Below are 27,948 nucleotides of genomic sequence, written 5' to 3' on the forward strand. Positions count from 1 at the left end.
TCATATTATGGCCATGCAGAAGACATGAATCTTTGTCAAAGGAAATCATGGAAGGAAAAATTGAAGGCAAAAGAGGAAGGGGACGTAAAAGAAAAAGCTGGCTTGGAAATATTGAAGAGATGACAGGCAGAAAGATAAACGAATGCTGCAATTCAAGATAGCACTGGATAGAGACAGATGGAAAACCATGACTGCCATATATGACATATAATCCATCCAACCTCTTCAAAGAGAAGGAACAGCGACCATCTATTTGTAGAAAATGACGTCATCTGAGAAATTTGCCAGTAGTAGTGAATAGAGAAAAGAAAAACAAGGTTAGAACTTCGTGTTTCAGTCTTTTTAGTGTAATTCAGAACCTTTGCTTTGATACAATATTGATAGAGCTATTCATTAATGGTAGTTTTGGTTTTATGTTCGTGGCCTCGGTTTACTTCTTGAAGCTGAGATTAACAAGAATAGAAAATCTGTGCCTGTGGCTGTGCGAAGAACAATTTGCCATTTGTCCCACATATTCAGATTTATGTTTTTGGAAACGGCCGGCATATGGGAGGTGGGTGTCCGAGTCCGAGCGTCCGGACATTATCCTTTTTTATCTCTGGAAAAAAAAAGAATTCGATAGTTTTAATCTTCTTCAATTTTGTTCTCTAAATATTGCTTCACATTTTGTACATAAATTGATGTAGAGACTAGAGTAGACTGCACTGCAAGTGCAATACTGACACTGACAGCGCGTGCGCGCGCTGGTACGCCTTTTTAAAAACTTTTCTTTGCACTTTGGTCTTTCTATTTTGTTATTGACGTCAAAGCCAATGCAGCACAGCTGCACTGCATGCATGCTGCACTGACAATCGACGGAGACTTGACTTTGCAATGCACGTCTGCATGCTAGAATATAACTGAAAAAAAATGTTTTGCGTGTGCGCCATTGGCATTACATCAATCTCGAGTCTAGTCTTGGTATTCTCATATTAAAATTTACGTTCTTCTTCTTCTCTATAAGTACAGGCCACCGTCTGGCATATTGTCGTACTGTTGTCAGTTGTGCAGGTGCAATGTATGTACAGTGTCTCAAATGAGGGGTCTAAAATAAACTCTAAGAGTGTGCACTGTGCAGCTAAAAAGACATCCATAGAAAGTTAATGGAGCTGGATTTTCTGTACCTCCCTTTTGAAACATTATTAAACAATATTTCAAAGTGATACCCTTCCACTTTTCATCAAACTAGAGTGAAAATTTTGACTTTGCGTCAGGCTTTCAAATTGTTTCGAAATCAAATTGTCTGTATACTCCTAATCTACTCCCAGACAACTTGATTTCTAAACAATCCAAAAACCTAAAGCAAAGTAAAAAAATCTAGTCCTCAAAAGGGTTAACAATATGGTTATTGGGGTAAGTGGTTATGTATGAGTGGGTGTGTGTATGGACTATATGAGTGTACTGTATGCAATGTATACTGGTATGTATATGAGTATGAGTGTATGTTTTTTTATGGAGGTATGGAAAAACAATACATAACCAAGCAAAGAGCATCACTGGGCAAAGAAATGACAGGTATTTAGGGTCCCTATGAAATCTGTGGCCGTTGCCACCAAACAATATTTGGCCATGGCTGGCCTTTTTCTGGCTCTCCGGCTTTGTATTGGAATATTCGGCCTCGGTCTGGCATCGGGCCTTGTCCTTGGGTCATCCGGCCTTGGCCTTGGACAAGCTGGCCTCGGACACAACACTGATGTCTTCTTTTATTTGAATCACGCAGATACACATATATGCGCAGACCACTCCAGTGGGCATTGACACCTCAATAAGTTGGAAAAAATCTGCCAGATTAGTCAGACTTTAAAGCACCAATGTACAAAATCCAGAAGGATGTAATCAAAATTTTTACCTTAGATATAGTTTATTATCTCAAATCAGTATTCTGGAAATTGTCTTATCTCTTTAAGGATGTACCATTGTACCATATCTCATGCCAATATATTACCATCACCATTTGATAGAATTTGCCTTATTTTTTCCACACTGCAAAAACTCTGGTGTTGATTTAACACCAGCCCAGGTTCTATATCTGTCCACACTAGAGAAGTATTGAAATAACACCAGTTTGGAATCAAACCGATGCTGTTTAAGTACGAATTGGTGTTGTATAAACACATATCGGGCCCCGTTTTATGAAGAGTTACGATTGATCAAATCAATCGTAACTATATGGAAATCCATCAGTGTCATAATTTTTTCTACAGGAAATTTGCACAATGTCCTTTGTAAACAAAGAGAAGCACAGTGAATTTTTAAGAAAACAATGAATGCATGCATATCATAGCTGGAAAATATTTTGAACAAACATGCATAATAGATGTTGACGTTGCTGGCCATCCATAGTTGCGATTGATCAGATCAATCGCAACTCTTTGTAAGACGGGCCCCTGGTGTTAGACCAAAACCAAACTGGTGTTGTTTAATACTCCTCTGGTGTGGACATATATAGATTCCGGGCTGGTGTTAAATCAACACCTGAGTTTTTTCAGTTCAGTTATTCCACAAATCTCAGTTCGTTCTCTCTTCTTTTCTTTTTCCAGTTTCATCATTTAGTTCTTGATGGCACATAGTTTGTTCAACAAGAGACACTTGGTAAAGATGTGAGTCATGCCTGCTTTGATCTTGTTCAAGAGACGATGGAATGTTGGAGGTGATGATCTCGTCTTTCCTGCCATCGGCTCGGCCAGTGTCCGCCTCATCTTGTAAGTTGGGTGATCTACTATCATCTACATGTACATCATTGGCGCGAATTGGTCCAATATTGTACAGATATTCAATGTCTATAGATACAATTGTTCCAAGTGTTACTTAAGTGCACAATTTAAATTGTTCTAGTGTTCAAGTTAAATTGTTCTATTCAATGACATGAACCAGATTCCACTGGTCTAAGTTCGCATTATAATGATAATTCAGATACATGAGTGAGCTTTACATTTTATTTTTAACCAGTCTGGCATCGGCCATTGCAGTATTTGTCATCCAACATCCCACCATACGCCAGTGTAAACAAGGTGACCTTTTAGCCGGCTTCCTGATTGGCCTTGTCGTTCTTCTTACCATCACTGTTGCCTTGGAGATAGTGATAGGCGTGGTCAGCGGGCAGGGCACTATTACGGATACCTATCCCCGGAGGTTCCTGCCAGCATTGCTGTATATCAGGGCTCTGGTATTTCTTGCAGAGATTGCAAGTAGCTTGGTAGGTTAAGAATTGTGAAATAATCATGATAAGTGATTTGATTGGATGAGACTGAAGTTGGCTGATGGATGGAAGATAATTTTTTTTTCAAGCTATTCATAAGGATCTGCCAACTTAGAATCCTGCATTTTCTGAAACTTTTATGCATTTACTTAAACCAGTCTGAGGACCTGCTGAAAACCTTTAGAACATTTTAAAAACATTTTATGTTTGCTTAGTTTAGATATATGGACTTTTCTTGCATAGTTAAAGAAAGCTTAAAGGGGAATCCAGCCTTGGCCATAAAATGTTGTGTTGGGAAGGAGAAAAATAAATTAAACAGAATGGTGAAAGTTTGAAAGAAATCGGACAAGCAATAAGAAAGATATAGCTGCTTTAAAATTGAGATCACTAATACTATGTAGATTTCAAATTGGCAACTGAGTAAGTATATCATGACAAGGGGCAAGGACAACTTTCCCATAGGCCATGTACTTTATTATCAGGGATTTGTGGTTTTCTCCTAAGTACCCATTCCCCTGGGGCAGTAATCTAAATATAACCCAGGTAGTATATTGTTTTATGTCCTCATGAAAGAAAAATATAATTTGAAATAAAACTTTTGGGAAAAATGACATTTTAGCCATAATATGTATTGGAGTACATGGAAGAGTAGTCCTTGCCTTACATCACTATGACATCCCATATGCGGCCAATTTGAAGTCTCCATGGGTGTAGTGATTACCAATATTTACAACATTAAAAAATTCATAACTTTCTTGTTTTTTGTCCAATATTGTTCAAACTTTCACCAATCACCTTGTCTGATTTTTCTTTTCCTTCTAAAAACAAGTTTTTATTTGGGTTGGATTCCCCTTTAAGTGAAATAACAAAAACTTGCTGAAAATGGAATATGTGGAATCAATATGGAGAAGCACGTACAGTACATGTACATGTATGGTGCATTCCTTTTTTTTTTTTTTTTAAGAATGTCCCCAAGACAGAATGCATTTATTTTGTTAGTTTTTTAGAAGGAACCCTCTTACTACCATAATCATACGATATTTAATTATACATGTTAAAACTTGGTTATTCTATTGGATCCTTTTAGAGTTTTACCTCAATTTGAATTGTTTAAATGTTTGGTTGATAGTGTATGAAGGAGTGCTATGGTTTTATTTTTAAATAATGCAGACTTATTTATTCTCTGTATTTTTATTTTGTTGCTTATTTTTTTCTTTTGAAATAATTTCTTTCTAGGTGGGTGCAGTATGGGTGTTCAGAGATTGGGAGTTACAGTCCGACCAGTCATGTGACGTGAGCCTCGTCCGTCTGGTGCAGGCTGCTCTCATTTTTAGCTGGTTCCTCCTTATAGCTATTGCTATCTGTGTACTCATTCTCTTTGGAGGGAAGCATCGCCATGAAAATGAACAGTTCGATGACTTTGATCGCTGGGAAAAGAGGTAGGACATTTGTAGAGTTAGAAAGAGATTTTGTTGACATGAAAATAATGAAAAGATGTCTCCTTGTTTCAAATATGTTTTTAGAAACCATTATAGTCTGGTCTACATGTATATAGCAGAAGCAAGACGCAGACACTTTTTCCTGATGGCAGCAGCAGTGGTGCATCAACATCTAATCTTAAACCTATGTAGCCTGGGAAGAAGAGACTGCCTGGGATGTTCCACTTGTTTTTGTTTTTTTTATAAATCAAATATTTTGTCACAATTTTTCCTCAACTTAAAAGATTTTCAGAATAAAGTTTATGTTTATTTGGACTTAAGGAAAAATTTGACCCTGTCGTTCGTGTAATAATGTGTTGTTACAAATGGCAGTATGGAACATTTATATTTCTGGTATTATGTTAAGATAAATTTATCTTAATGATGCAGAATGATGTTGTTTTCATATTGAAAAGTCTAATCATATATTCATTTATTATTGATCAATGCATTTAATCTTTATGAAGTTGACATTATATTCTGTTTTTTCCCTAGATGTCGCAGGTGCTGTTTTTGTGTGAAAAAGGATGAGAATTCTCAGGTTGCATATGCTGAAGCTGCTGCAGTGTTTTCATCCCTATTCCAAGTAAGACAGAGCAATATTATATTGCCAAGGATATCTAGTTAATTTTCTACAAAGCCAACATCACACTTTGCTAAACGTTGCAATCGATTCTGATTATAAATCACAATAGGATTAAATTCAAGCATTTTCACGCATATGAATACCTGCAAATTATTTATGAAATGTGAGCCTTACATCTAAATGGAGCCAAAATCAGTTTGACATTACAGACAATACTAGAATATTTCATAGTTAACTCATGGGGAAAGAAACCTCTTCCGTGCATATGCATAGACATTTAAACGACAAGTCCACCCCAACAAAAAGTTGATTTGAATAAAAAGAGAAAAATCCAACAATCATAACACTGAAAATTTCATCAAAATCGAATGTAAAATAAGAAAGTTATGACATTTTAAAGTTTCGCTTAATTTCACAAAACAGTTATATGCACATCCTTGCTGGTATGCAAATGAGGAGACTATGACGTCTTCCACTCACTATTTCTTTTGTATTTTATTATATGAAATATGAAATAATCTATTTTACTCCTCATTGTCAAGTGAAATAACGATTAATTCCACCGTGAACATGTGGAACGAGTATTGTTTAATACTATATGATTCAGTCAAGTTGGTCCTTATTGTCAAATCTGTAAGAAAATGAAATATTGTATAATTCAAACAATAAAAAACAAAAGAAATAGTGAGTGATGGACATCATCGACTGACTCACCTGGTTGTGCATATCACTGTTTTGTGAAAAATAAGCGAAACTTTAAAATGTCTTAACTTTCTTATTTTACATCCGATTTTGATGAAATTTTCAGCACTGTGCTAGTTTGATTTTTCTCTATTTATTCAAGTCAGCATTTTCCTGGGGTGGACCTTTAAAAAACAATAACAAGTAATGAAGTATGATTGGAGCAGTTAGGTGTATCATGAAGCTGTTTGTAAGTTACAAAATAAAAGCTGAAAAGGTTATTTTCTCAGCGGGATCAATTTCCCTTCCAAATCTATTTGAAAAGCATTATCACCATTCCCCGAGGAAAAAAAATCCCTCAAAATAAAAAAAAGCATAACTTTCCAACGATTTTTTTTGCGAAACAAATTGTAAATGTTATTCGACTCGACCTTTTCCAAGGTCAGCTGTAAGTGCATTGATTGAATATTCATTACAAATGTTTTAACCGGATCTATGATTAAAATCTTCTTGATGTATACATAGATTTTAAGGATTTATTTTGTGGTTTTTTGAATATCGAACATCACTTCATGGTTCCATTTCTTTGCTCTCCTTGCAATTAACTCAGAACTTGGATGTGGTCCTATCGGACATTGTCGCAGGCCTGATCCTGGTCCAAGTGGAACAGGCAAGACGGATCCAAGATGGGATCACAATGACAGCCGCATGCAAAGATCCTGGACCTGATGTGGCCCTGCCTACAGAACCAGTAGAGAGGAGTATAGAGACCATTTGGCACTACTACCAGTACTCCATGGCATCCATTGGTTGGCCCATTCTAGTTCATGCAGATCTCAAATGCTGGCTCTGCAAGCTTTGTTGCATGGGGAGGTAAATAATTACTATATAAGTGATATATTATAGTACGTTATACATAAATTTCATGTAAACACATTGCATTTTAAACCAAATGGTTTATGTGTTTTTGAATGAATCCCAATTTGTGATGATAATGATCATCATTATATTCCACTTTGCATTGCCAACTTAAAGACTTTACTGTCTGTTTGCTTTTGTCACTTTTATTCATTAGGATGAGTACTGCTTTATACTTAAATGGTTGGAGATTTTCTTTATGCATTTTGCCATTTTCTGCAAAATAATGTAGCTGAAAAATATCTTTACAATCTACGCTCTGAAAAAGTAAATAAATTCAGTCTAGTTTTATCCACATTGTGCACCTGTAATTCATCCGACATTGGAAGTTACAAACTGATTCAGATTTTAGTCCAAGTCAGGTCCTTCACTCATTGTATAAATTTTCATAAATATAATCATATCCTTTACAAACACCTGAAAAACCGAAGTACTGTACTTATTAAAAGCAAGTTTTATTTGTTGAACACTTTTCAGGTGCTGTTCGTGCGTTAGGCCATTAGATCACATAGCCGGTGATAACTGCTGTCAGTGTAACACCACGGCTGTGAGATCCATAGCAAGAGCAGACGAGGAGGACCTTCTCTATGTTAGCTTCAAAAATAAGGTAATCAAACATGGATATGGTTCTCACCTGAAATATGCCCCCTCTCTACCCCCCCCCCCCCCACATACACAAAAATGTGGCCTCTTGTGTCTGTGTCAGAAATAAGTCGCACTGATGAAAAGTATTACTTTCTGGGTGACATTTGTCTAGTTCTGCAGACTTGATCGTTCATAGTCAATTCAGGAATGTTGATATTTTTACAGTTTGTAGATAAAAAATGCTGATTAATATGATGATTTGATAGTATTTAGAAACACTCATGTAATACACATGCGTTGATAGTGTTGTTTAAAAAAATGATCAATCCGTTGGTCTTGTGACATGTAAATGTAAAATGATATATTAAGAAAATAATTCCAGACATTGATATAAACATTCTTGATTGATTTCTTGTTGAACAGATATTCCAGAGTCCATTCATTGTTGTCTTAGACCATACTTGTAAATCAGTGGTCATCGCAATCAGAGGGACACTCTCGTTCAGGGTAAGAATTAAGTATTTTAAAATTTACTGTATGCCCTAGCTTTAGTAGCAAAACTTGCATTTTCTTCTTGCAAAAAAGGGAGATTTGTGAACCCTGTTGCTTCTTTTATTTTACTCCAGGGGAATGACATACAAAGGGAATGTCATTCCAGTGTGTTTGTATGGCCCCAAAAATGTACCATATTTGTGAGGTCCCACATATTCATTTTTTGTGCAGAACAAAGTTGATTTCTCACTATTCATGTGAAGAATAATTGAATTTAGAAAAAAAATTATACATTTAGGAGTAAATAGACTCATTAAATTTTTTTTTCAATTAGCGGTATCGCCGTCGTTATCGCCATTATTGATGAACACTCAATGCAATATCACACCCATCTGCCTGACTCTAATTTCCCTACAGACAAAGGAAATGATATGAAAATGAATTTTAAGACTGACTAGTCTGAATCTCTGTGGCAAGTTGTTGGGCAGTATATGCCACTGAAAGTCCCTGGTTAGAATCCTGATCATCATCATTATTATTACTTAGAAACCTGGAAGTGGGTGCAAGCTTCATGTGGCTATTGAAGCATTGAACCAAAAGATTATGCAGCCAATACCAAGCATTATTTATATTTCATTTTATAGGATATGTTAACCGATGTGTCTGCAGATGCTGAGAGGTTGGACAAAGAGGGCCATGAGATCTATGCTCACAGAGGAATCGCCAACAACTCAAAGTACATCCTTAATAAACTAAGTGAACTCAATATACTTGAAGATGCATTCCATCAATATCCAGTGAGTATCCTCTTGCCAGATGGGTGTTTCATAAAGCCATTTGTAAGATACAAATACGCACCTTACGCACGATCCTTTCTTGTGCTATGTGATATATCCCTGTGCAGACGACTTAGCACATTAGAACATGTTCCAGTCGTGCGTAAAGTCATGCGTATCTTTACGAACAGCTTTATGAACACCAGGTTTTGTACTTTACGTTGATGAGAGTATGAGCAATGTGAGCATCAGCGTGAACTGGAAAAGAGAAATGCAGCACCAAGTTCTGATGGTAGAAATATGATCATCTTGTGGAAATAACTTTTGATAAGAGTTTTGCTTAGAAATTTTAAAGTTTTCATGGGGACACGTTTTGGTGCTCTCTGGATTTTAGATCTTCCCTGTCATAAAAGACACATCTGGAATTTCCTATTCAGGATTGATGCAAGATTAACCTCAGACTAAGGCATCTTGTTGGAATGTCTGACTGAACGAACCCTCCACCAATACACAGGTTTCTCTATTGAGGATGGTGTTATTTACCATTACCTCTCTATCCTCAAACCATCCCTTCAATATCATACTCAATGCAAATAAAGTGGTGCTTGGTTTGAATTTACTTATAAAGTGATTAATAAGTTTGGGGTCAAAGTGTAAATCAGAACAACTTTCAATACCTAGTTGCTGGTCAATATTTTTGTTTTTGTTTTCAGGATTACAAGTTAGTTGTATCTGGTCATAGCCTTGGAGCTGGTGTTGCAGCCGTCTTGTCGATTCTCCTCCGAGAGAAGTACCCAGAAATCAAAGCGTATGCCTTCTCACCCCCTGGTGGCCTTATCAAGTACGTCAAATATTGATTTCTTGGTCTTATTTAATGTTTATTATTTGGGTTTATCTTCATTTGGTCTACTTCTCTGATAATCAGACTGGTGATCCCTTGTGGTAAATGGTATACACCAAAATATTCTTTGCCGATGGTTTAGCGCGTGAGAAGGGTTCACCAGTCGTTCTTAAAGTCGCTCTTAGCTTACGAACAGCTTTATGAAACAGCCCCTGATACGACATGGGTTAAACCAGTTTGGTCTCCAATCAATTGGTCATATTGCCATTTGGTCTACACTACACTTGGTCAATACCCACTTAGTCTAATTCTCATTTAGTCTAAAGACCCAAATGGTCTAATTTCACCTTGGTCGAGTGATAATTCTTGAATACTCAGATGACATCGTGATATCTTTTCTTTATTGTTTGGCATGACAAGTATTTCAACATGATCAGTGTCTGATTGTAATAATGTTATTTTATTCAAGATAGGTTAGCAGCATAAGCTGAGTCATACAGATCTTTTAAAGAAAAAATTACAAGTCACCGATTTTTTTACTTTTTTCTGTCTATTCCCTTTCAGTGCTGAAGGAGTATTATATTCTCAGAGTTTTGTTACTGCTGTAGTACTAGGAGAAGATATAGTACCTAGGTGAGTTATTACTGGAGTGTTTAAACCATGTATCCCCCAATTTTTATAATTTTGGGTACAGCTTAGAAAACGTTGTATTTTGGAGTTATGACAATTGTGGCGACCTGAAATTGGTATCCTAATTCCTAAAGAGAATTATTTCTAGGCAAAATAAGGTGGCAACTATATTAAATCAAAGTTGATCTGAGCTGTCCCCAAAATTTTAAATTTTAAGATGTTTAACCTGCCCATCGATGATACTTTTCAAAATTATATCCCGCTCTGTATCATAAACTAGTAATTAAAATTTTAATTTGAAGAAGATCTTGAATAATTATCAATTTCCATTATACTGGGTGTATCAGGAAAAAAAGGGAAACCACACTTTAATACCTTTTAAAATCTGTTTAAAATCATTGACAAACCCACTTGTTTTACTGTTTTCATATCCTATGAATTGGAAGCAAACCACCTGCTATTTTGCTCTCTTTTTTTTTTTGATTGATGGCGTTTATTGATGCATGGTCCTAGAAAACGTATTGGGGAAATGCTGATGTATTATACTGTAAATTCATGTAAATTAATAATTATAAATTTGATAATTTTGTCACATTCTATCATAAATTTGGTGTTTCCTTTTTGTTGACACATCCTGTGTATATAAATGCAAGTAATTGTATTCTTACTTTTTTTTACAGGATGAGCATGTGTACCCTCAAACAGCTCAGGGATCAGTTAATAGAAGTTATTAAGAGCTGCCCAGTGCCTAAGGTAAGCTGACATGTCAATTGATCATTTGCATAATTTGAGCATGATTGGGTTTATATAAGTTCCACTGCCCAGCTTAGATATTGAAATTCTATTTGCCTGTATGTCAGTGAAAATCTGTACTCAAATAAATATGCAGTAGAGATATACACAAGTGGGTAAAACTTTAGCAAAAATTTATTTCTTTTGTGGAGGTGGCGTGGTTTCAGTGGTCTTTAGTCTGAGTTATATATTATATGTTTATTTCACTTATTTATTCTGATTGATAAATGCTTAAAAGACATTAATTGAAGATTAATGGACCAAAACTTCAAGGCCCGTATTCTGAAGTCGGGTTTGACTTAAACTTAGGTTTAAAGTTGTGGTGTAAGTATGGACAGCCAATTGCTATGTAAATCACTAACAGAAGAGATAAGATATTTCAGCCCATTTGGTTCTCAAATCATTCATAATTGTGTAGGAAGTATAAATAAATTATTGTCTTCACCATCAATGAGTCAGGAAAGAGCTCAGTAAATATAAAAAACATACAACTTAATAAAAATTTTGACACTTTTGGCTTCCCATAATGTTAGCACAGAGTTAGACCACGGTCTAAGTTAAACCTGACTTCGGAATACGGGCCCACGTGTTTACCATAATTACATTATAATCAGAGATAAAAGCAAAATAACTCATGAGAAGCAAAGTGAACAAGTTTAAGATCACTGTAAGGTAGGCATGAATACAGCATTACAGAATGCAATCAAAACGCACCCAAAAAATAAAAATGTAAATAAATCAAGATCATCATTACAAAATAACACCAGTGGCAATGGTTAAAGAAACACTCATTTTTACTGCAAGTCCTTCATTGTGATGTTGCAAAATTGATCAAATTATCAATCCCTATTCCATTTTGTTCTCTCAGTACCGAGTCATCATGCGTGGTCTTTGGTACACCTGTAGAGGTCTTCCAGACAATCTACCATTGTCCGTCAATGAGATGGACCATGAAGATGGACTGTGCTGTAACCCCCGGGAACCCCTCCTCCCTGCCAATCCTAGAGGAGCAGAACAACGTCTCCTAGATAGTCCCGCAGAAGAACATAGTCATAGAGAAGGTAGGGGTTTTCATGGTCTAGACATGAATGTTGTGTCTGTTAGGAGTGCATTTTCTCTTCAAAAATAACAGTTGTGCTTTTTATCCTCTGGCACAAAATTATTATCATTATCATCAACATCATCATCATTATTATTATCATTATGATTATCATTATTATTACCATTATTGTTATTGTTTTGTTGTTGCCGTCGTCATTATTTTCATCATCAGCATCATCATCATTTATGTCATAAATACCCTCCCCTTTTCTCTCTCTCTCTCTGTTTTAGAAAATGGTGATCCCCATGATGGTGAAATAGAGACCATTGCAGTGGATGTCGATGATGGAGCTGCTTCATCGTCTAATGGAAGGCTCTCAAGTGTCTCAAGTCGTAAGGAATTCATGCCACTGTTTCCCCCTGGACAGATGATCTGGATCACTCGCAGGGAGATGCATTCTGGGTAAAAGAACAGCTTTTATCTATATAACTTCAAAGAAAATTGGAATGGGATTCTTGCAATTAGCAGTCTTATGTATTTATTTCTATTTATTTATTTCATATTTGTTTCTAATCTTCTTTGTGTGCCTTGATTGTCATTATTTGCAGATATGTGCGCTTTACAAAGATTGAATTATTATTATGTTCAAAATACCATTTCATAATGCTCTTTGAGTTTAATAGCAGGAATGCATTATTTGTGTAGCTCAACTTTCCTGTATTTTGGGGGTTTACTTAGTTTGTTATTGGAAGAGTGAGTAGAAGCCTAGAAATTACAATATAAGAAATGATGTCATGAATTTGTCCATGCAACTCTGGGCAATTTTTTGCACACTTTTGCAAAAACCTTTTTTTTAATATCATTGATCTACACAATAGAATGTTGCATGTCTCTGCAACATATATTTTGAGGACTCATATCCAATTGACTTTTCAGGCCTTTGCTGGTCCACAGGCCTGTTGCAGAAAAAAATGCAACTAAAAATGTGCGAATCCCCCAGAGCATGTTTTGATTAAAAATTTAGTTCCACATGATTGCAGCTCTTTATGCAACAGATCCTATAGCTGAAGGATTCTTTATGATTGATTTTCTAATATGATGATTCAAGATAAGATTGTTTCTTACATTCCAACTTTGGCAGAGATTGAACCATCATATATCCCTAATGTCTGCTCTCCCATCATTCCCTCAGTGGTTGCTGCGGGTCAAACGATGAATACTGCGCTCGCTGGGTGACCCATCGCCAATTTGACCACATCGGTGTCCGGCCTGGCATGATCAAGGACCATCTACCCGTGGACATCAAACAGGCCTTCACTTGGTTGGTTGACCGCATCAAAAACGGCCATGTTGTCCATCCTGACTGTTGAGAAATAGTGGAGGGCTGAAATCATCCAAGGGTTTGGGAAACAACTCACTTGATTGAACCAGGGTATTACATTCACCAAACCCCTGAACTTCCCAAGAGCCTTCGGAAACCCTGGGGTACAGCATTGGTACACCTGCACACCCCTAATCAGTTATATCAGGAGTAGTGAGTGACCTGTAGGTCCCCCGCCCTGTGGCATAGATGATGCCAGATTAATAATAATAATGATTAATCATTGTATTATATGTCAGAATTCTTGAAAATCTCAATGAATATGCTTATAGAGAATCTATACGTTTTTCTGTATTTGGTGTTAATAAACTTTGAATTCTGGCCCTGGGGGGCCACTTACATTGACGAGTGGATACCATGCGCGACCAAAAAAAACATGCAAAAGGAAGTCTTTTTCAAGAGAGGGCACGTTACGTACGAAACATAATAAGGGTGTAAGAAACACTAAAATAATGAAAAAAAGGGTATCTATTTTCGCTAGGAAAGCTACGTGTTTAGGATCAAATTTGCGAGGGTGTAAAAAATTAAGACAAATGTTTATAAAGGATGTACTTTTTGCCACAAGAGTCAACATTACGTGTTTAGAGTACGATTTTGCACGAGATGTGAGAGGTGGGGCTGTACTAAACCTAATCAGGTAAAGGTAAAACCGACGACCGTGAGTGACATAATAAAAATATCGCTGTACTTGTTTAGGGGGTCAATTCAGGGAATACTTGCCAAGAGTATCGTTTTGTTTCCAATACTTGTTAAGGGTAGGGTTTCACACGCCAATACTTGTTAAGGGGTGCATTTTCAGAATATGGAAAATACGTGTTTAGGGTGCTTTTCGAGACCCCATGGTCGTGCATGGTATCCACTTGTCAATGGAAGTGGCCCCCCCCCCCCCCCCCGGATTCTGGCACGTTTGAGTCCTGTGTTTAAAGTCTATAAAGCATGAAAAGCCTGCAAATGACTAGGTGTGCCAGGACTCTAAAATCAGGCTGATTAGGTTGACAATAATAGAAGGATGTAACTCACTTTGGCAAATTTGAAATTTTGGTACCAGAATAATCAGGAAAATATAAAGATTCTCAAGTACACTTCCTTTTGCCTTTAAAGTAAAATACTTCACCACATCTCAATTGATTACATTTGTAGAAAATAATTGAACATTAAGTTCTTAAAATTACTGGGTTTCTTTTAAGTTTAATGCATTTACAATTTAAAAAAAAATCACCAATCCTTGGTCTAAAGAAAATTTTTGGGGAAAATAATTCCATTTTATAATGATCATGCTATATACATGCTTAAAGTTTTTTATTCTCATTCATCGATAATTTCACCGACAGGCCTACCCGGTGCTTTGAATTTTAGATGCACTGTAATTATAACAAGTTTTCTAATAACAGCCCTTAAAATGTTAGAACAATCACCAAAACAGTGCTTTGTTGATACAATATGTACTTTGTTGCCAGGGATGATTTTCTTTTTCTTGGCAGAGAAGTGAAATTATGTGCAGTGTTTATTGGAGCTTATATGATCAAAATCTTTTGCAAAGTATGACAGTGATTTTTTTTTAATTGCATTTTTGGATCTTTCTAAAGTTCTTCTGGTGCCTTCTATAAAAAGATTTTGATGGTGTTATATTCTGTTTCTAAAATATATTGAAGATTTTATTTTTGCCAATATGATCAGTGCTGAATAAATTATTTTGATAACCATTGTGTGGTAATTTGTATATTTCATTTTATGATATGTCCGTAAAAGGAAAATCTTTGTTGCTGCTTCTTCAAAAGTGCAGATTTTATTTTGTATTTGTCAATAATTTGTTTATTTTATTTAAGTTGTACGCTAGAAATATTTTAATTCGTAACTGTGCTTGTCTCAAATTCTGTACAATGAACTTATTTTTATGGTTTTGAAATATTCAACAGGTGCTTTGAATATTGTGGTGCACCTTTCAAGTAGGTGATGGTGTAATTGTTACAAATTGTAATTGTAACCACAAACATGAAGAGGCATGATAGCTCAGTAGAGTGGGAGTTTCGGATTCCGGTGACTCAGGTTCGATTCCTACTTGATGCACTAGTGTCCTTTGGTAAGGCATTAATTCTCATTACCAGGTCCCTCGGAGAGGACCTTGAGCCGTCGGTCCTCTGGTTGCTTGCTTACAAGCATTCATGCTTTCTTAATGGCAATCAGGTAGAAAAAACAAAAAACCACCATTTACAAAAAATCACTATCAAGATTGGTGTTGACTGCTTATGCTGGTGTTAAGACTGGTGTTGCAAATGACATCACTTACATGTATATATTTGTGGCATCATTTTTGTATCATATTCAGTGCTGGAGGTGGGTTTTGTATCCAGATTTACACCCTCAAAACCCCACCAACAGTTATTACCTACCCAGTTTGATACATATGGTTGGTAGTGGCAAGATGATATTGACTCTGTGGCACAAGAAATATCCCAAATTATGATAAATTCATTTATAGTTACTGAAATAGGAATATTATCAGGCTGAGGGTAGAGTCACCAAATAAATTAAGCATTTCCTGCATGCAGTGAAGCTGTGAAGGTGACTTTACTAAAAGCACTTTAAGTCTCCAAGTCTTCTATTTTCTATTAAGGGGTTGGGTGGGGATGGAGTGTTGTATTAGGCCTGTGCATCATTGTGAACCATTAGTTCTGTATTTAGTGTTCCATTTTCTAGCACAATACTCATCATAGCTTTGCAGTGTTAACATTCAAAACAAAATTGATTAGAAATGGTTGCATCAAGCTTCGTTATCCAGTATTGCATAATTCAGAGCTAATACTGAGCGATGTCCATCGCAGATTGTTATTAGAGCAAGTTTAAAATCTTCTATCATTTAGCCAAGGATGGGATTATTCTTTTTAAGTGAATCTTGTATTTGTGTACCTCAGCTTATAATTTTTGCCTTGATAAAGAGGGTTGCTGAGTCATTTCAAGTAAGATCTATTCCCCACAGCTCTTAGTCCTTAGTATTTTTGTATTGAAAATTATTTTTCTCACATACAAATGTGAAAAGTCACCCAAACAATTTATGTTTTATTAACCCTATTTATTTATGCTGCATGATAGTTTTATAATTTTTTTCTTGTCAAAATTACATAGTACTAGATGTATATAAATTAAATTATTACTTAATGCAAATAAAACTGATAGAAATTAGCGCCTTCTTTACTTTACATAAACTCTAAAATAAATATAAAGAAAAAGGTTAACTAACCATTGATTATGTACGAGTTGTTAATACTAGAACACTGTGCAGTGAATATTTTATATAATAACTCAAGTATTCACATAAATTTTTTAGAGGAAATGTGATAAATTTTAATTTTTCTCTAAAACTTCCAGTCTATATAATTTTTTTTTATAGTGATTGGCTTTTTGTAAAAAGTAGAGGATGTACATTTCTTTACTATAAAGCATATTGAATGATACCATGGCAAGAAATACCAAAGATATTTATGAAATATCTTAAGATTCAAAATCCTGCTTAGTATTTAGTAGAGATCTTATTGTGTTTGTGCTTATATTATCTTGGTTGATATATACAATTGTACTTAATGTGTTTTAAAACCTACCATGTTTAGAACAGGGTTTTATTCAGTTTATGGATTGTTTTGTAACTTTTTTTGTGATTATGCAAATTAATTAATGCAAGATAACTTGCCAGCCATTTTTTAAATCAACTTCTCTACATGAATGCATTTTTCTTGATTTTTTTTGTTCTCAAAAGCTCAAACAAGTGATTATTTTGTTTTGAAATGTTTGCTGAAATTTAAAAAATTGGCCACTACTCAATTCTCTGATATGATAAACTTACTGCAATATTTTACCTATCTTTTTGCTGAAGAAGCTAATTTTTGGTATATATCTTACTTTGTAGGTCTCTAAATGGAAGCCTCTGTCTAGCTTCTAAAGCAATTCCACTTAATGTAGATGAATGTACAGATTTTGGGTTACCTTAGCATAGAACCAATCAAATTAATTTCTAAATATCTCAGACTCTGCTTTTTCACAATAGTATACAGTACTGTTAATTTATGTTAATTTAATTGTTAGGTGACAATTGTATATGTAAATCTGCATGTTCCATATGAATATCTAATGTTTGTGACTTTTTTTTTGAAAAATATTTAATATGGTGTATGTACAGTCTATTTTTTGTCGTGTATGGCAAATATTTGAAGATAGATAGATTATAAATATAATTGCTTATATTTCAATTGTTTGTTTTCAGAAGATAATAAAATAACTTGCCAAATTATGTGTTGTAGCAAGTAGCAGCTGTGCAAAATTCTCATGAAAAGATAAATACGGTAGTAAAGGCTATTTATTGATGAAGTGTTTTTTAACTGGTTATTTGTCAAAATGTACTGGAGGTTTCATGTCAATAAGGCGGCCTAATTGTTCTCTCCCAACATTATTTTGCAGCACATGTCAAAAATAATACAACATTATACAATTTAAGTCCTCTGGCAGTCTTGCATGCATTTCACGATTCAACATAGCAACATGATCTTTTTAATATTCATTTTTATATTACAACAAAAATTCCATGTAATTATGTCATCTATCGTTTCTTGTAGTAGGTTTTATTTCAATACCTCGAAGCCTCATGATTATTAAAAATATACATTTTATTTTGACTTCCTTCCCAGGTGTAGCTTTAATATGTGGGTATTTTTCTAGAAACCACTCTGTGTTTTTCTATTATCCAAAATTGTATATGCCCGAAGCGATTTTCCACTTCTTTTTTTTTTGTTTATTACTATTGCTTTGGTCATGATTATATATTCGACCTAATCTGTTGAACCCTACAGAAATGAAATGAATCAATAAATGAATACATAAATAAATGAATAAACCAATAATATACCGTCCTATTGATTGCTATTTCGCACTAGTAATGCAGAGATGCCAACCGTTACGGAATATTAATCAATGTGAAAAACCAAACAGCTGAACCAAATGTTTTCTTACGAGACAAAACATGTTAAAAGTTTTTAGCTCAGTCATTCAATCAGGAAGTAAACACTGAATTTACATTAAGAACACATCTCGTTAATATTCTGTAAGGGTTGGCAACTCTAGTAATGTACATCTTTTAGTGCTTTGATGTTCTTACTCATTTTTTAGGGGGGGTGAGTGCCTCCTGCCCCCCCCCCCCACCCCTGACACTTCTGCTAAGGCAACCCTAGGCTATCCCTATTACTGGAAGAGTACATCGCTCACATTACTGGAAAGGGGGAGATCACAGATAGAAAAAAAAAGGGAAAGGCAAGTCACATTATAAAGGTGCACAAATAATTAAATAAGAATCATTGAAAAGCAAGAACGTCATTTTCAAAGGGATTTATTTTCTCAAAGAGTGTCAAATTATGTGAAAAAATTACCAGCAGCCAAGAAGATTCAGTCAAGTAAAGAAGATACTATGGCAACTGCCCTCTTGATTCAAGGGACAAAATCCAAACCCTTGCATAATGACAAACAGCCTGATCTGAGCTGGAATCCTAACAAAATCACAATATCTAAAAGCAAATTCAATTCCAAATTGTAACATCATCATCAGCTGCACCTTGAAGCTGATTTGGCCTTTACTCTGGCTAAAAGGCTTTGCAGCAAAGCAAAATTCTGATTTCAGTATTTCTAGTATTATGCCTACGTAACTTCAAATTAAACCATTTAACTTCTTGGAAATCAAAATTTAATGTGATTTGTCAAAAAAAAAATCACTTCATATTTGATCTTGTAGTGTACACAAGGTTTTGTGTACCATGCCCTACATAGCCTGGATATACAAGTCATCATAAACATACAAAATGAGTATATGAGTAGCGAAATACATGTAAAGTCACATACATGATAACAAAAATGTTTGGATAAATTGACATCTACATTGGCAGTCTCGACTACATTCCCCAATGCAACAATGCAGGAGTGTTGACTTTTGCCTTGAAATATCAAACATTTTTCTTTCATTCACCCTTCATAATGTAATAATTCCCCCAGGCCTTGTAATGCCCCTTTTTATTGTCCTTGGAATATTTTAACTTCTGAAGGTTTCCATGGCGAAGAAAAATAATAGTGTAGTAGGTTTCATGGTACACCATGTATCTATCTTGGGCAATTGTTCCTGAAATGGACTACCTAAACTCGATGTTTAGACAAACATGTGTGTTCTTGTCTTCAGGAGAATGAGCAATGTTTGGACAAGTCACAAGTGTGTTCATGTCGAAACATCGAGTTTGGGTGGTCCTTTGGCGGTCCTTGGAATATTTTGCTACCTTTCCATTGTCCCCACTTTTGCTGTAAATAAAGAAATGTCACCTACAAGCAAAATGGCCTTGCCCTAAAATGTTGATTTTTTACATATATATTTATGTATAAACATGCATATTTTACACATGCAACATATAATTAACAGATTTTTATTATCTATACTCAAGCTTCAAAAAATAAGGAAATGAATGGATATATTTCCTTGTAAAACTATGACAAAATATCAACTTTTAAGGGTTTTTTTTATACCTAAAATGGCCTTTGACCTTGATCAAATAACCAAAAATTTTAGTCACATAATGGTCGATACTTGGAAGGGCATATACACGTAGACGTTATAATTCATAATGTGATGCATGCACTATAAAAGAACTGTATACTATTATTAAAACATATTTATTTTTATCAATATTAATTGATCTGAATTGACCTTTGATCTTGGCCTTTATCCTGAAATTATACTCTTCTAATTTCTGATTTCAAACTTATCTTAACAAATTCAAAATCCTTACCCTTGAATTGATATTTTCTAAGATATAAATTTACTGATCCCAAAATGATCTCTGACCTATCTTGGTGTCTAAGAGTTTTTCATACTGTCTTCAGTTCCTGAGAGATTTGTAAAATACTTGCTACAAAGATAATGATGATGATGCAGATGATTCATAGTTTTCCCTGATTTCTATGTTAGCACCAAGCATGGCACATCCTGCAAGTACAACAACAAACAATTCATCTTTGAGATCCAAAACAACAACATCATCTCCATGCAAGGGGTAACTCAGTTTCTTTTTTCTTGCTCTTTGCAGATGATTTCTCCTCCAACTTTTCAACTGCCTTCTTTAAATCCACCACCACCATATCACTCTCCACCGAGACCAACACAACCTGGTCTCCGCGGATGAAGAGCTGGTTGACATGACGACGCTTGAACTCTTCTGGCTGAATCAGCCGCTTACCAGTCTTTGGATCCAGATGAACAACCTCCTTTTCCTGCTCATCCAGACTCTTTGTGTCTTTAGGTTTCTCAGACTGTCTCCCAATCTTAAGAGATTTTGAAAATGCTTGCGACAGAGATGATGATGTCACAGTTGATGATTTAGTGTACTTTTGTGGTGGTGCAGATTTTCTTGATGCTGCCGATGGTGCAGATGATGTCTCTGAGGTTGATGAGGTTATGGTATGTGATGATAATGTAGACCCAGCTGTGACTGCAAGAGATGATTCTTGATTTGTTGCCGGTGTAGTCATTCTAGAGAGAAGCAAATCAGACTTTCTCATATCTGACATTTTTAATGATGCTGGTGATGAGCTTTTAGCCTTTGCAGATATCCTTGATTCTCTTGTTGGAGCAGTAAGCTGAGAAACCTCTTCTTTGACAGATACCCCATCTTTAGTACTCACCCTGCCTCTCTCTGTTAATTGAGAATGTGAACTTGAAGCAGCGGTCCATAAAGAGTCTGATGATTCTGGAGTGATTCTCTTGTTAGCAGAGGTAGGTGTGTTTGAGGTTGATCCTGCTGAAACATTTGCTTTACATGTAGATGAATCCTTACCAGATTTACTATCACCACATTTGGAGGACTGTAGTCTCTGAGAATGAATTATTGGTGTCTTGTGACCATTTGGACACAAGCCAGATATCTTTTTAGGCGTTTTCAGTTTTTTGACTCCCTTCTCCATGTTCCCTTTCTCAATCCCATCTTCGAACTCACTATCATCGGTGGTTGAATACTCGTCTGTATCGCTACTGCTACTCTCGCTCGCTGACTGATCTTGAGCCAACTCTGCTTCGTGGAGATCTCTCCTGGCCCTCTCCTCCATGAGAGCTTCATGCTTGATTCGGCAGAACTTGCATTCTTTAGCTCGCTTCTTGACATCAGTAGCTTTCTGCTCCTGCACGGATGGCTTGGGAGGGTCTGGCTTCTTTGGTGGTGGAGGATTCAAGTTGGACATGATCTGTAGGAGAAAGAGTGATTGCCGAAGAGTAAGCAAAATAACAGAACAATTCTAAAATGGACAAACCATGCTGATTTGTTATACAACAATCAACACTTTCATTTTATCAGGATTTCTGTTATCAAATCAACTTCTAAATATAAAGACATACTACACATTCCACTGAGACAAAATATTCAAAAACTGATATGAATTTAATCTGAACATAAAGAAAATAAAAGCAAATTCCTCTACCTTTAAAAAAATTTACAATCAAGCTGGCAAAGACAAGGTGAAAGGCAAGGCATAAGCGATGTTGCGTCTCGCCCACTTGTGAAAGTAACCAGAAATATCGTGATTTGCGAGGGCACGCAACAGAATTGTTTCAAAAGTTAATTGTAAAATACCTGGGATGAAATATCATTTTGTCATAAGAGTCTTGCATGTAAACTTTACTATTGACCTCAATGACCTTTGACCTTCCAATGTGACCTCTGAACACAATAATATGCAGGTCTTTTAAAGAGAGTCTCGCAATTAAACTTTACCGTTGACCTGAAAATTACCTTAGACCTTACCATGTGACCTCCAACTGCAGCATTACATGCAGGTCCCCTAAGTACATGTACTATCCAAGTTTGGTTGAAAAGTGACTAAACGTTGGAGAGTTATGTGTCATAATGTTTGTGACGGACGGACGGACGGATGACATTTGGATCCCTTAGTCTTGCCTTCACCTCTGGTGGGCGAGACAAAAAGGAAATAATTAAAGGGGTTGTCATACATGATAAGAGGTAAGCAGCAATATTTACCATGGAGTATGTCACTTTTTCTTCATGGTGGAATCTTTTCCCAGTCGAAGGCCTCTTGTAGATTTCAACAACATCTGATAAAGCCTAGAAGAATATTATAAAAAATAAGAATGACAACACTTGTAATCGTCTCTTATTGAATTAAAGAAAAAACACTTCATCTTGATTAATCTACCCCTTTTTTCATTGCCTTTAAACCACACCTCTCTCACACAGACTCCTATCTCTCTCTCTCTTTCATTCTCCTCTCCAGACCCCACAACCTCTCTGACTGGAAAATAAGATTGGTTGGTTCAAAATTGGAAAGAAACAGCAATTTCTATATGAGCAGGTAGTATACCTATCAAAAAAATATTCTTAGAAATCCATCATAATGAAAAGTCAGAATTTGACAAAAATTCAGGTTCTTTCCTCCATGCCCCTCACCCAATCCTCCTTACTCTCTCTCTCTCTCCCCCTCTCTCTCTCTTGGTTCTTTGAAATATAAAAGAGGGACAGGGTGAGGGGTCTGGGACTGGAAGAAATTACTGTTTAATGAAAGAGTCCTGATAAAAGAACTTAGATCACACATTGATCAACCACACCCAAAAGATCCACAAAAAAGAGGCATTTTCAGGAGGCAAAAGAATTTTGCTTAATAAATTTGATTAGCATATTTTTGTGTTGCAGTTTTCAACAAAACAAGTGGACCGCCTCTGGCAGTCTTGCCAGCACTACGCCATTCAATATAGAAGCAGTGCTGACTTTGAAAACGACTATAAAATAACTATTCACAAAAAAACACCATTCATATAATAATATTATACTATGTTCATTGAACCTGAATGACATTTGACCATGATCATGTGACCTACAACTGTGTAAGATGATCAGTGATACTTGATTACCCGTCCTACAACTTGTGGAAGATGATCAGTGATAATTGATTACCCCTATGTCCACATTTCATCAACTATATACATAAACAATCAAATTTATGATGGCAATTCAACAAATACCCCTACAATGGCCAAAGTTAATTGACCTTGAATGACCTTTGACCTAGGTCATGTGATCTAAAACTCGCATGAGATGTTAAGTGATACTTGATTACTCTAATGTCCAAGTTTTAACAAATACGCCCAGCATGGCCAAAGTTCATTGACACTAAATTGACCCTTTGACCTTGGTCATGTGACCTGAAACTCAGGCAGGATGTTCAGTCATACTTCATTACCCTTATGTTTTAAGTTTCATGAACTAGGTCCATATACTTTCTCAGTTATAATGCCATTTCAAAAACTTAACCTTCGGTTAAGATTTCAATGTTGACTCCCCCAACGTGGTCTAAGTTCATTGACCCTAAATGACCTTTTACCTTAGTCATGTGACCTGAAACTCATATAGTATGTTCAGTAATACTTGATTAACCTTATTTCCAAATTTCATGTACTAGGTCTATATACTTTGTAAGTCATGATGTCATTTCAAAAAGTGGTGCCTATAGTCTCGCTCTGCTATGCAGGTGAGAACGGAGAAAGGGGGGGCAATTGCAACAAGATACCATAAAAAATTATTTCCTGGTAGAAAACATATCTTACCATATTCCAGATCTTGTCAAAGGCCACAAGATACCCAATGCAGATGCTACGAAGCCCTTTGAAACTGCGGATGCACACCCTCACCTTACATCGTTTCTCAACGCACTGCCTCAGAAGGTCCAATGGAGATTCTCTTGTTTCTATCACATAAAAAAACATAACAAACATAGCGCTGGTTCGTACTATTAGTTACAGTGGTTATCAGTGGAAATTAAAGGAGAATGATCCCTTTCGAACAAGTTAGCTTGTATCAAAACAGAAAAGAATAAGCTCAATGAAAGTTTGGGAACAATTGGAGGAACAACAATACAGAGATAGAACATGGCATTTGAATGCATTTGAAACAAATTTGATTTGGGTACAAACTCATCGGTTAATTTGTCAATAATATCCTTAAATAAGTTATATTTGTCTTCCACATCTTGATCCTCTTCAAAGTAAAAAATCTGATGGTCCTGAACAAAGTTTCTCATATCATTGTAGCTTCCTCTGAAATAAGTATATCGAGGGTGTGACATAGCCTGCTTGAACTCCAGACTCAAATTGAACTGAATCACAATGTGGTCACTTTTTCCTAGTGCCGCTTTATATGACACATTATTAATGTGTCATATAAAGCGGCACTAGGAAATATCCACCGAATCTTCAGAATTTGTCAGTAACAGGTCAAGAGTGTTTGCCTGCTGGCCTTCTCTAAATCTTGTAGGCTGATTCACCAGTTGGAAAAGAAACAAGTCTAAAAGTTGCATCAAGAAATCTCTGTGCAAATTGTTGATCTGGCCGTGTAACATCCAGAGAATCCCAAGCAATTGTAGGCATTGAGTAAAGTTGATCGACCAATCTCAAATAATCAATGTAGGCCTATATGAGTGATGTACAACAATAAAGGCGCACTTTTTGCGAATGAATTATGAAACATTTAGGCAAAGTATGACTGCACTCCTTATAAAAACAGATAAGGTTGCACTGTAGATAAAGGTCTTACCATGACTCTCCATACGAGACAAGACATTAACATTCTTTCTATGGAACGTACTCTTTGGTAGCAGTTTCTCCTTTTCTCTCATGTGTTCTAAGTGACGCTGTGCATGGAACAATGAAAAAAAGCACAAAACAATGAAATATTAAACCAATAATGATAATAATCTTGAATGTTTAGTTTCAGAAACACAACTTTGGTGGGCTATTAGAACCTGGCATCTTAAAATGCAAAGTATTATGGACAGCTACATGTATCATAGATTTACTTATGGCAAACTCATATTGCCTAAAAACAGTCTCATAATTCCTGTAGTATTACATGTAGTAGACCACAAGCTACAGTCTCTATACATTGCTTGTTCCGCTGAACTACATGTATATATGTACATTGGCTCCCCTCACCAATGATACTAAAATGTCAAAAAAAATTTAATGAATCCCAGAAACAAGTTATTCCTGTATATATACATGTAGCAACTAAGTAAGAGGTTGCAACTATTTCATTTTTTCTTAGCCGTTCTCAAAAGTATTAAATTTTGTTGGATAAAAGGTGCAGGTATAAGGTATGATTAGACTACATACTGGGCCCAACCTTCTAGTTCTACTCTTCAATATCTTGGCACTTGCCTGGGATTGATTATGTTGCATAGGCCTTTATACATTTTTAAGTTGGGGGGCAGGGGCAATGGAAGCGGAGGGGCAGGGGGGGGGCAAGTGCCCCCCAAAAAATTCCCTGTAGGAAAAAATGCCCTTTTTCAAAATGGAAAGTTCCCTTTTTTCAAAATGAATAGTGCCCTTTTTCAAAATGAGATACCCTTTTTGAAGTAAAACAACACATTGTAGGTTATAAAATCACAATTTTTTTAGGTCGCGCTTTGCACTTGCATCAACTATTGTTTACATGTAGTATAAGGTATTCGTCCTGTTCATGGTTTCAAAAATGCATAAAATGTCCAGTTTTCAGGTTGGAATATCATTTATTGTTTATTAAGGTACTCATTCTGTTCCTGGTTATAAACAGTGCTTAGAATATCCAGTTTTCAATTTTTCAAATTTTGAGGTAAGTTTTGAGCAATGTCTGTGATAATGCTAATAAAGAATATATAAAGGTAATGCTTTTTAGTCAAAATGCCGTTTTTTGCGTTTTTTTTTTGGGGGGGTCCTACCTAGCAAGGATGCCCTTTTAAGTTTTAACAGTAATTAGGTCCATAATTAACCAAAAAGCAAGTTTTACAACTTCAGATTTGAAAATTTTTCCAAATATTTATCTTATCAATCAGAAAAAACTTTGCTCAACTTATTTACTGCAAAATGCTCAACTTCTTCACAAAGATAATAATCTCATGGTGAAAATATACGTTTACACCAAAAGGCAAAATGCCCTTTTTGGCATATAAGTGCCCTTTTTTTGGCTTTGCCCCCCAAATGAAAATATGTTCCGCCGCCCCCGGGGGTGGAGGTGGGGGGGGGGGAGTTCCGTGTGCTAATAGTGTATGCCAAAAGAACATATTACTTTCGCATGCCTATTTTGGAGACACAAAGTTTTAGTAGTTCCAATTCCAATTTCAATTTTACACAATTATTTATTAGCAAATCCAAGGTAAAATTGAAAAACAATACAGGGAACTGAGGCCGAATGCACAAAAGGGTCTTTGCAAGGAACGTCTTTCATGTCGCCGATTATGACGTGCCGTATGAAATGCCTTAATCCCTTATATAGTCCATGTCGGTCTATATGTACATGCAAACGTTTTCTATTCATCCGCTTAAACGAATGAATATCATTATTGTTTATAGATAAATGATGTAGATTTTCCAGAAATATTTTCATAATTTATAAAATATCATTTTAAAAGTAAGCTGAATAATACACTACCAGTCACAAATATCAATAGATTCAGTGCCACAGTGGACCAAATCTATTGTTCTATGGTTGAAACAGGTAATAGTGAGTCAAAGATTTGTGACTGGTACTGGTAGTGACTGGTACTGTAACTAATTAATAGACCCTCTATTTTTTATTTATTTTGTAAAAGTATCCCAAATAGATCTGCGCAAAAAAGTGCGACACGAATGACATTCCTTACAAATACACTTTCTCTCTCTCTTAACTGATCCCTCCACTTCTTTGGAGATTCCTGGAGTCTAGGCCTAGGGGCCGATTGCACGAAAGGGTCTTTGTAAGGACCGTCTTTCATGTCGCCCATTTATTATGATGCGCCATGTGAAACGCATTTTAAATAAATTACCTGCAAACATATTTCATTCATCCGTTAAAGTAAACAAAATCTTTGTTTAAAAAATGATCATGAAATTGTATACAAATTGATTTAAATGCTAGCTAGGCCTAATATTTAAATTTTATTTGTTTATCAATATCATATTTTATTTTTAGAATTAATAATATCCCGCATACAGCGCATCATAAAAGATGGGCGACACGAAAGACGGTCCTTGGAAAGACTCTTTCGTGCAATCGGCCCCAGATGGAATGTGCAAGACACGCAGCTAAAACAAGCTCCGACAGGCGATGGACCTCTCTTACCCACCGGCAACTTACCCGCTCCAATGCACGTCTTGACAATGGCGCACAATTTTGTTCTTGAGCTTTTGGCTCTTCTCCAGATTTGCTCATAAACCGCTCATATTCAGCTAGATTGTTGAACATAGACACCTCAGAAACTGGGAGTGCTACATTCGAAGCATATAAAGCTTTTAAAGGATTAAAATTTGGTGATAAAACGTCAATTTCCTCATCTTTTTCCTCCTCTTCTCCGCCACCAGAAATGTTCATGGGCGCAGCCATCTTTGAAATGAAGCGGCCTTTGACGGTACATTTTTTATTTTTCGTTATATTAATTCAATAAAAATAAAAAAATTAAATTTAAATCACAAATTAT

At 35.8% G+C, this 27,948-nt stretch overlaps 2 protein-coding genes across 3 annotated transcripts; one reads left to right on the forward strand and one right to left on the reverse strand.

Annotated features, from left to right (window-relative positions):
* Positions 1 to 230: 230 nt before the first annotated feature.
* Positions 231 to 15,220, forward strand: LOC129269275 (diacylglycerol lipase-beta-like). 2 transcript variants are annotated; one of them, XM_054906752.2, is made up of 15 exons: positions 231 to 317; positions 2,580 to 2,741; positions 2,989 to 3,235; positions 4,475 to 4,677; positions 5,212 to 5,302; positions 6,594 to 6,856; positions 7,379 to 7,508; positions 7,910 to 7,993; positions 8,623 to 8,775; positions 9,468 to 9,595; positions 10,160 to 10,228; positions 10,906 to 10,978; positions 11,886 to 12,078; positions 12,350 to 12,521; positions 13,252 to 15,220. In XM_054906752.2, the coding sequence occupies exons 2-15, from the start codon at positions 2,647 to 2,649 to the stop codon at positions 13,427 to 13,429; spliced, it is 2,079 nt and encodes a 692-aa protein (XP_054762727.2). In that variant the 5' UTR covers positions 231 to 317; positions 2,580 to 2,646; the 3' UTR covers positions 13,430 to 15,220. The 2 variants fall into 2 exon arrangements, with proteins under 2 accessions (XP_054762727.2, XP_063961614.1); XM_064105544.1 differs by lacking the exon at positions 231 to 317 and adding an exon at positions 345 to 553 and having other exon boundaries at positions 13,252 to 15,142.
* Positions 15,221 to 18,795: 3,575 nt separating this feature from the next.
* LOC129270331 (uncharacterized) lies at positions 18,796 to 27,858 on the reverse strand. The gene is made up of 5 exons (XM_064105545.1): positions 27,609 to 27,858; positions 25,053 to 25,149; positions 24,068 to 24,207; positions 22,488 to 22,571; positions 18,796 to 21,696 (listed from the first exon to the last, which is right to left on the reverse strand). The coding sequence occupies exons 1-5, from the start codon at positions 27,852 to 27,854 to the stop codon at positions 20,497 to 20,499; spliced, it is 1,767 nt and encodes a 588-aa protein (XP_063961615.1). The 5' UTR covers positions 27,855 to 27,858; the 3' UTR covers positions 18,796 to 20,496.
* Positions 27,859 to 27,948: the final 90 nt, after the last annotated feature.

Source organism: Lytechinus pictus, chromosome 10 (genome assembly GCF_037042905.1).
Source record: "Lytechinus pictus isolate F3 Inbred chromosome 10, Lp3.0, whole genome shotgun sequence".
In the NCBI taxonomy this organism is placed as follows: Eukaryota; Metazoa; Echinodermata; class Echinoidea; order Temnopleuroida; family Toxopneustidae; genus Lytechinus; species Lytechinus pictus.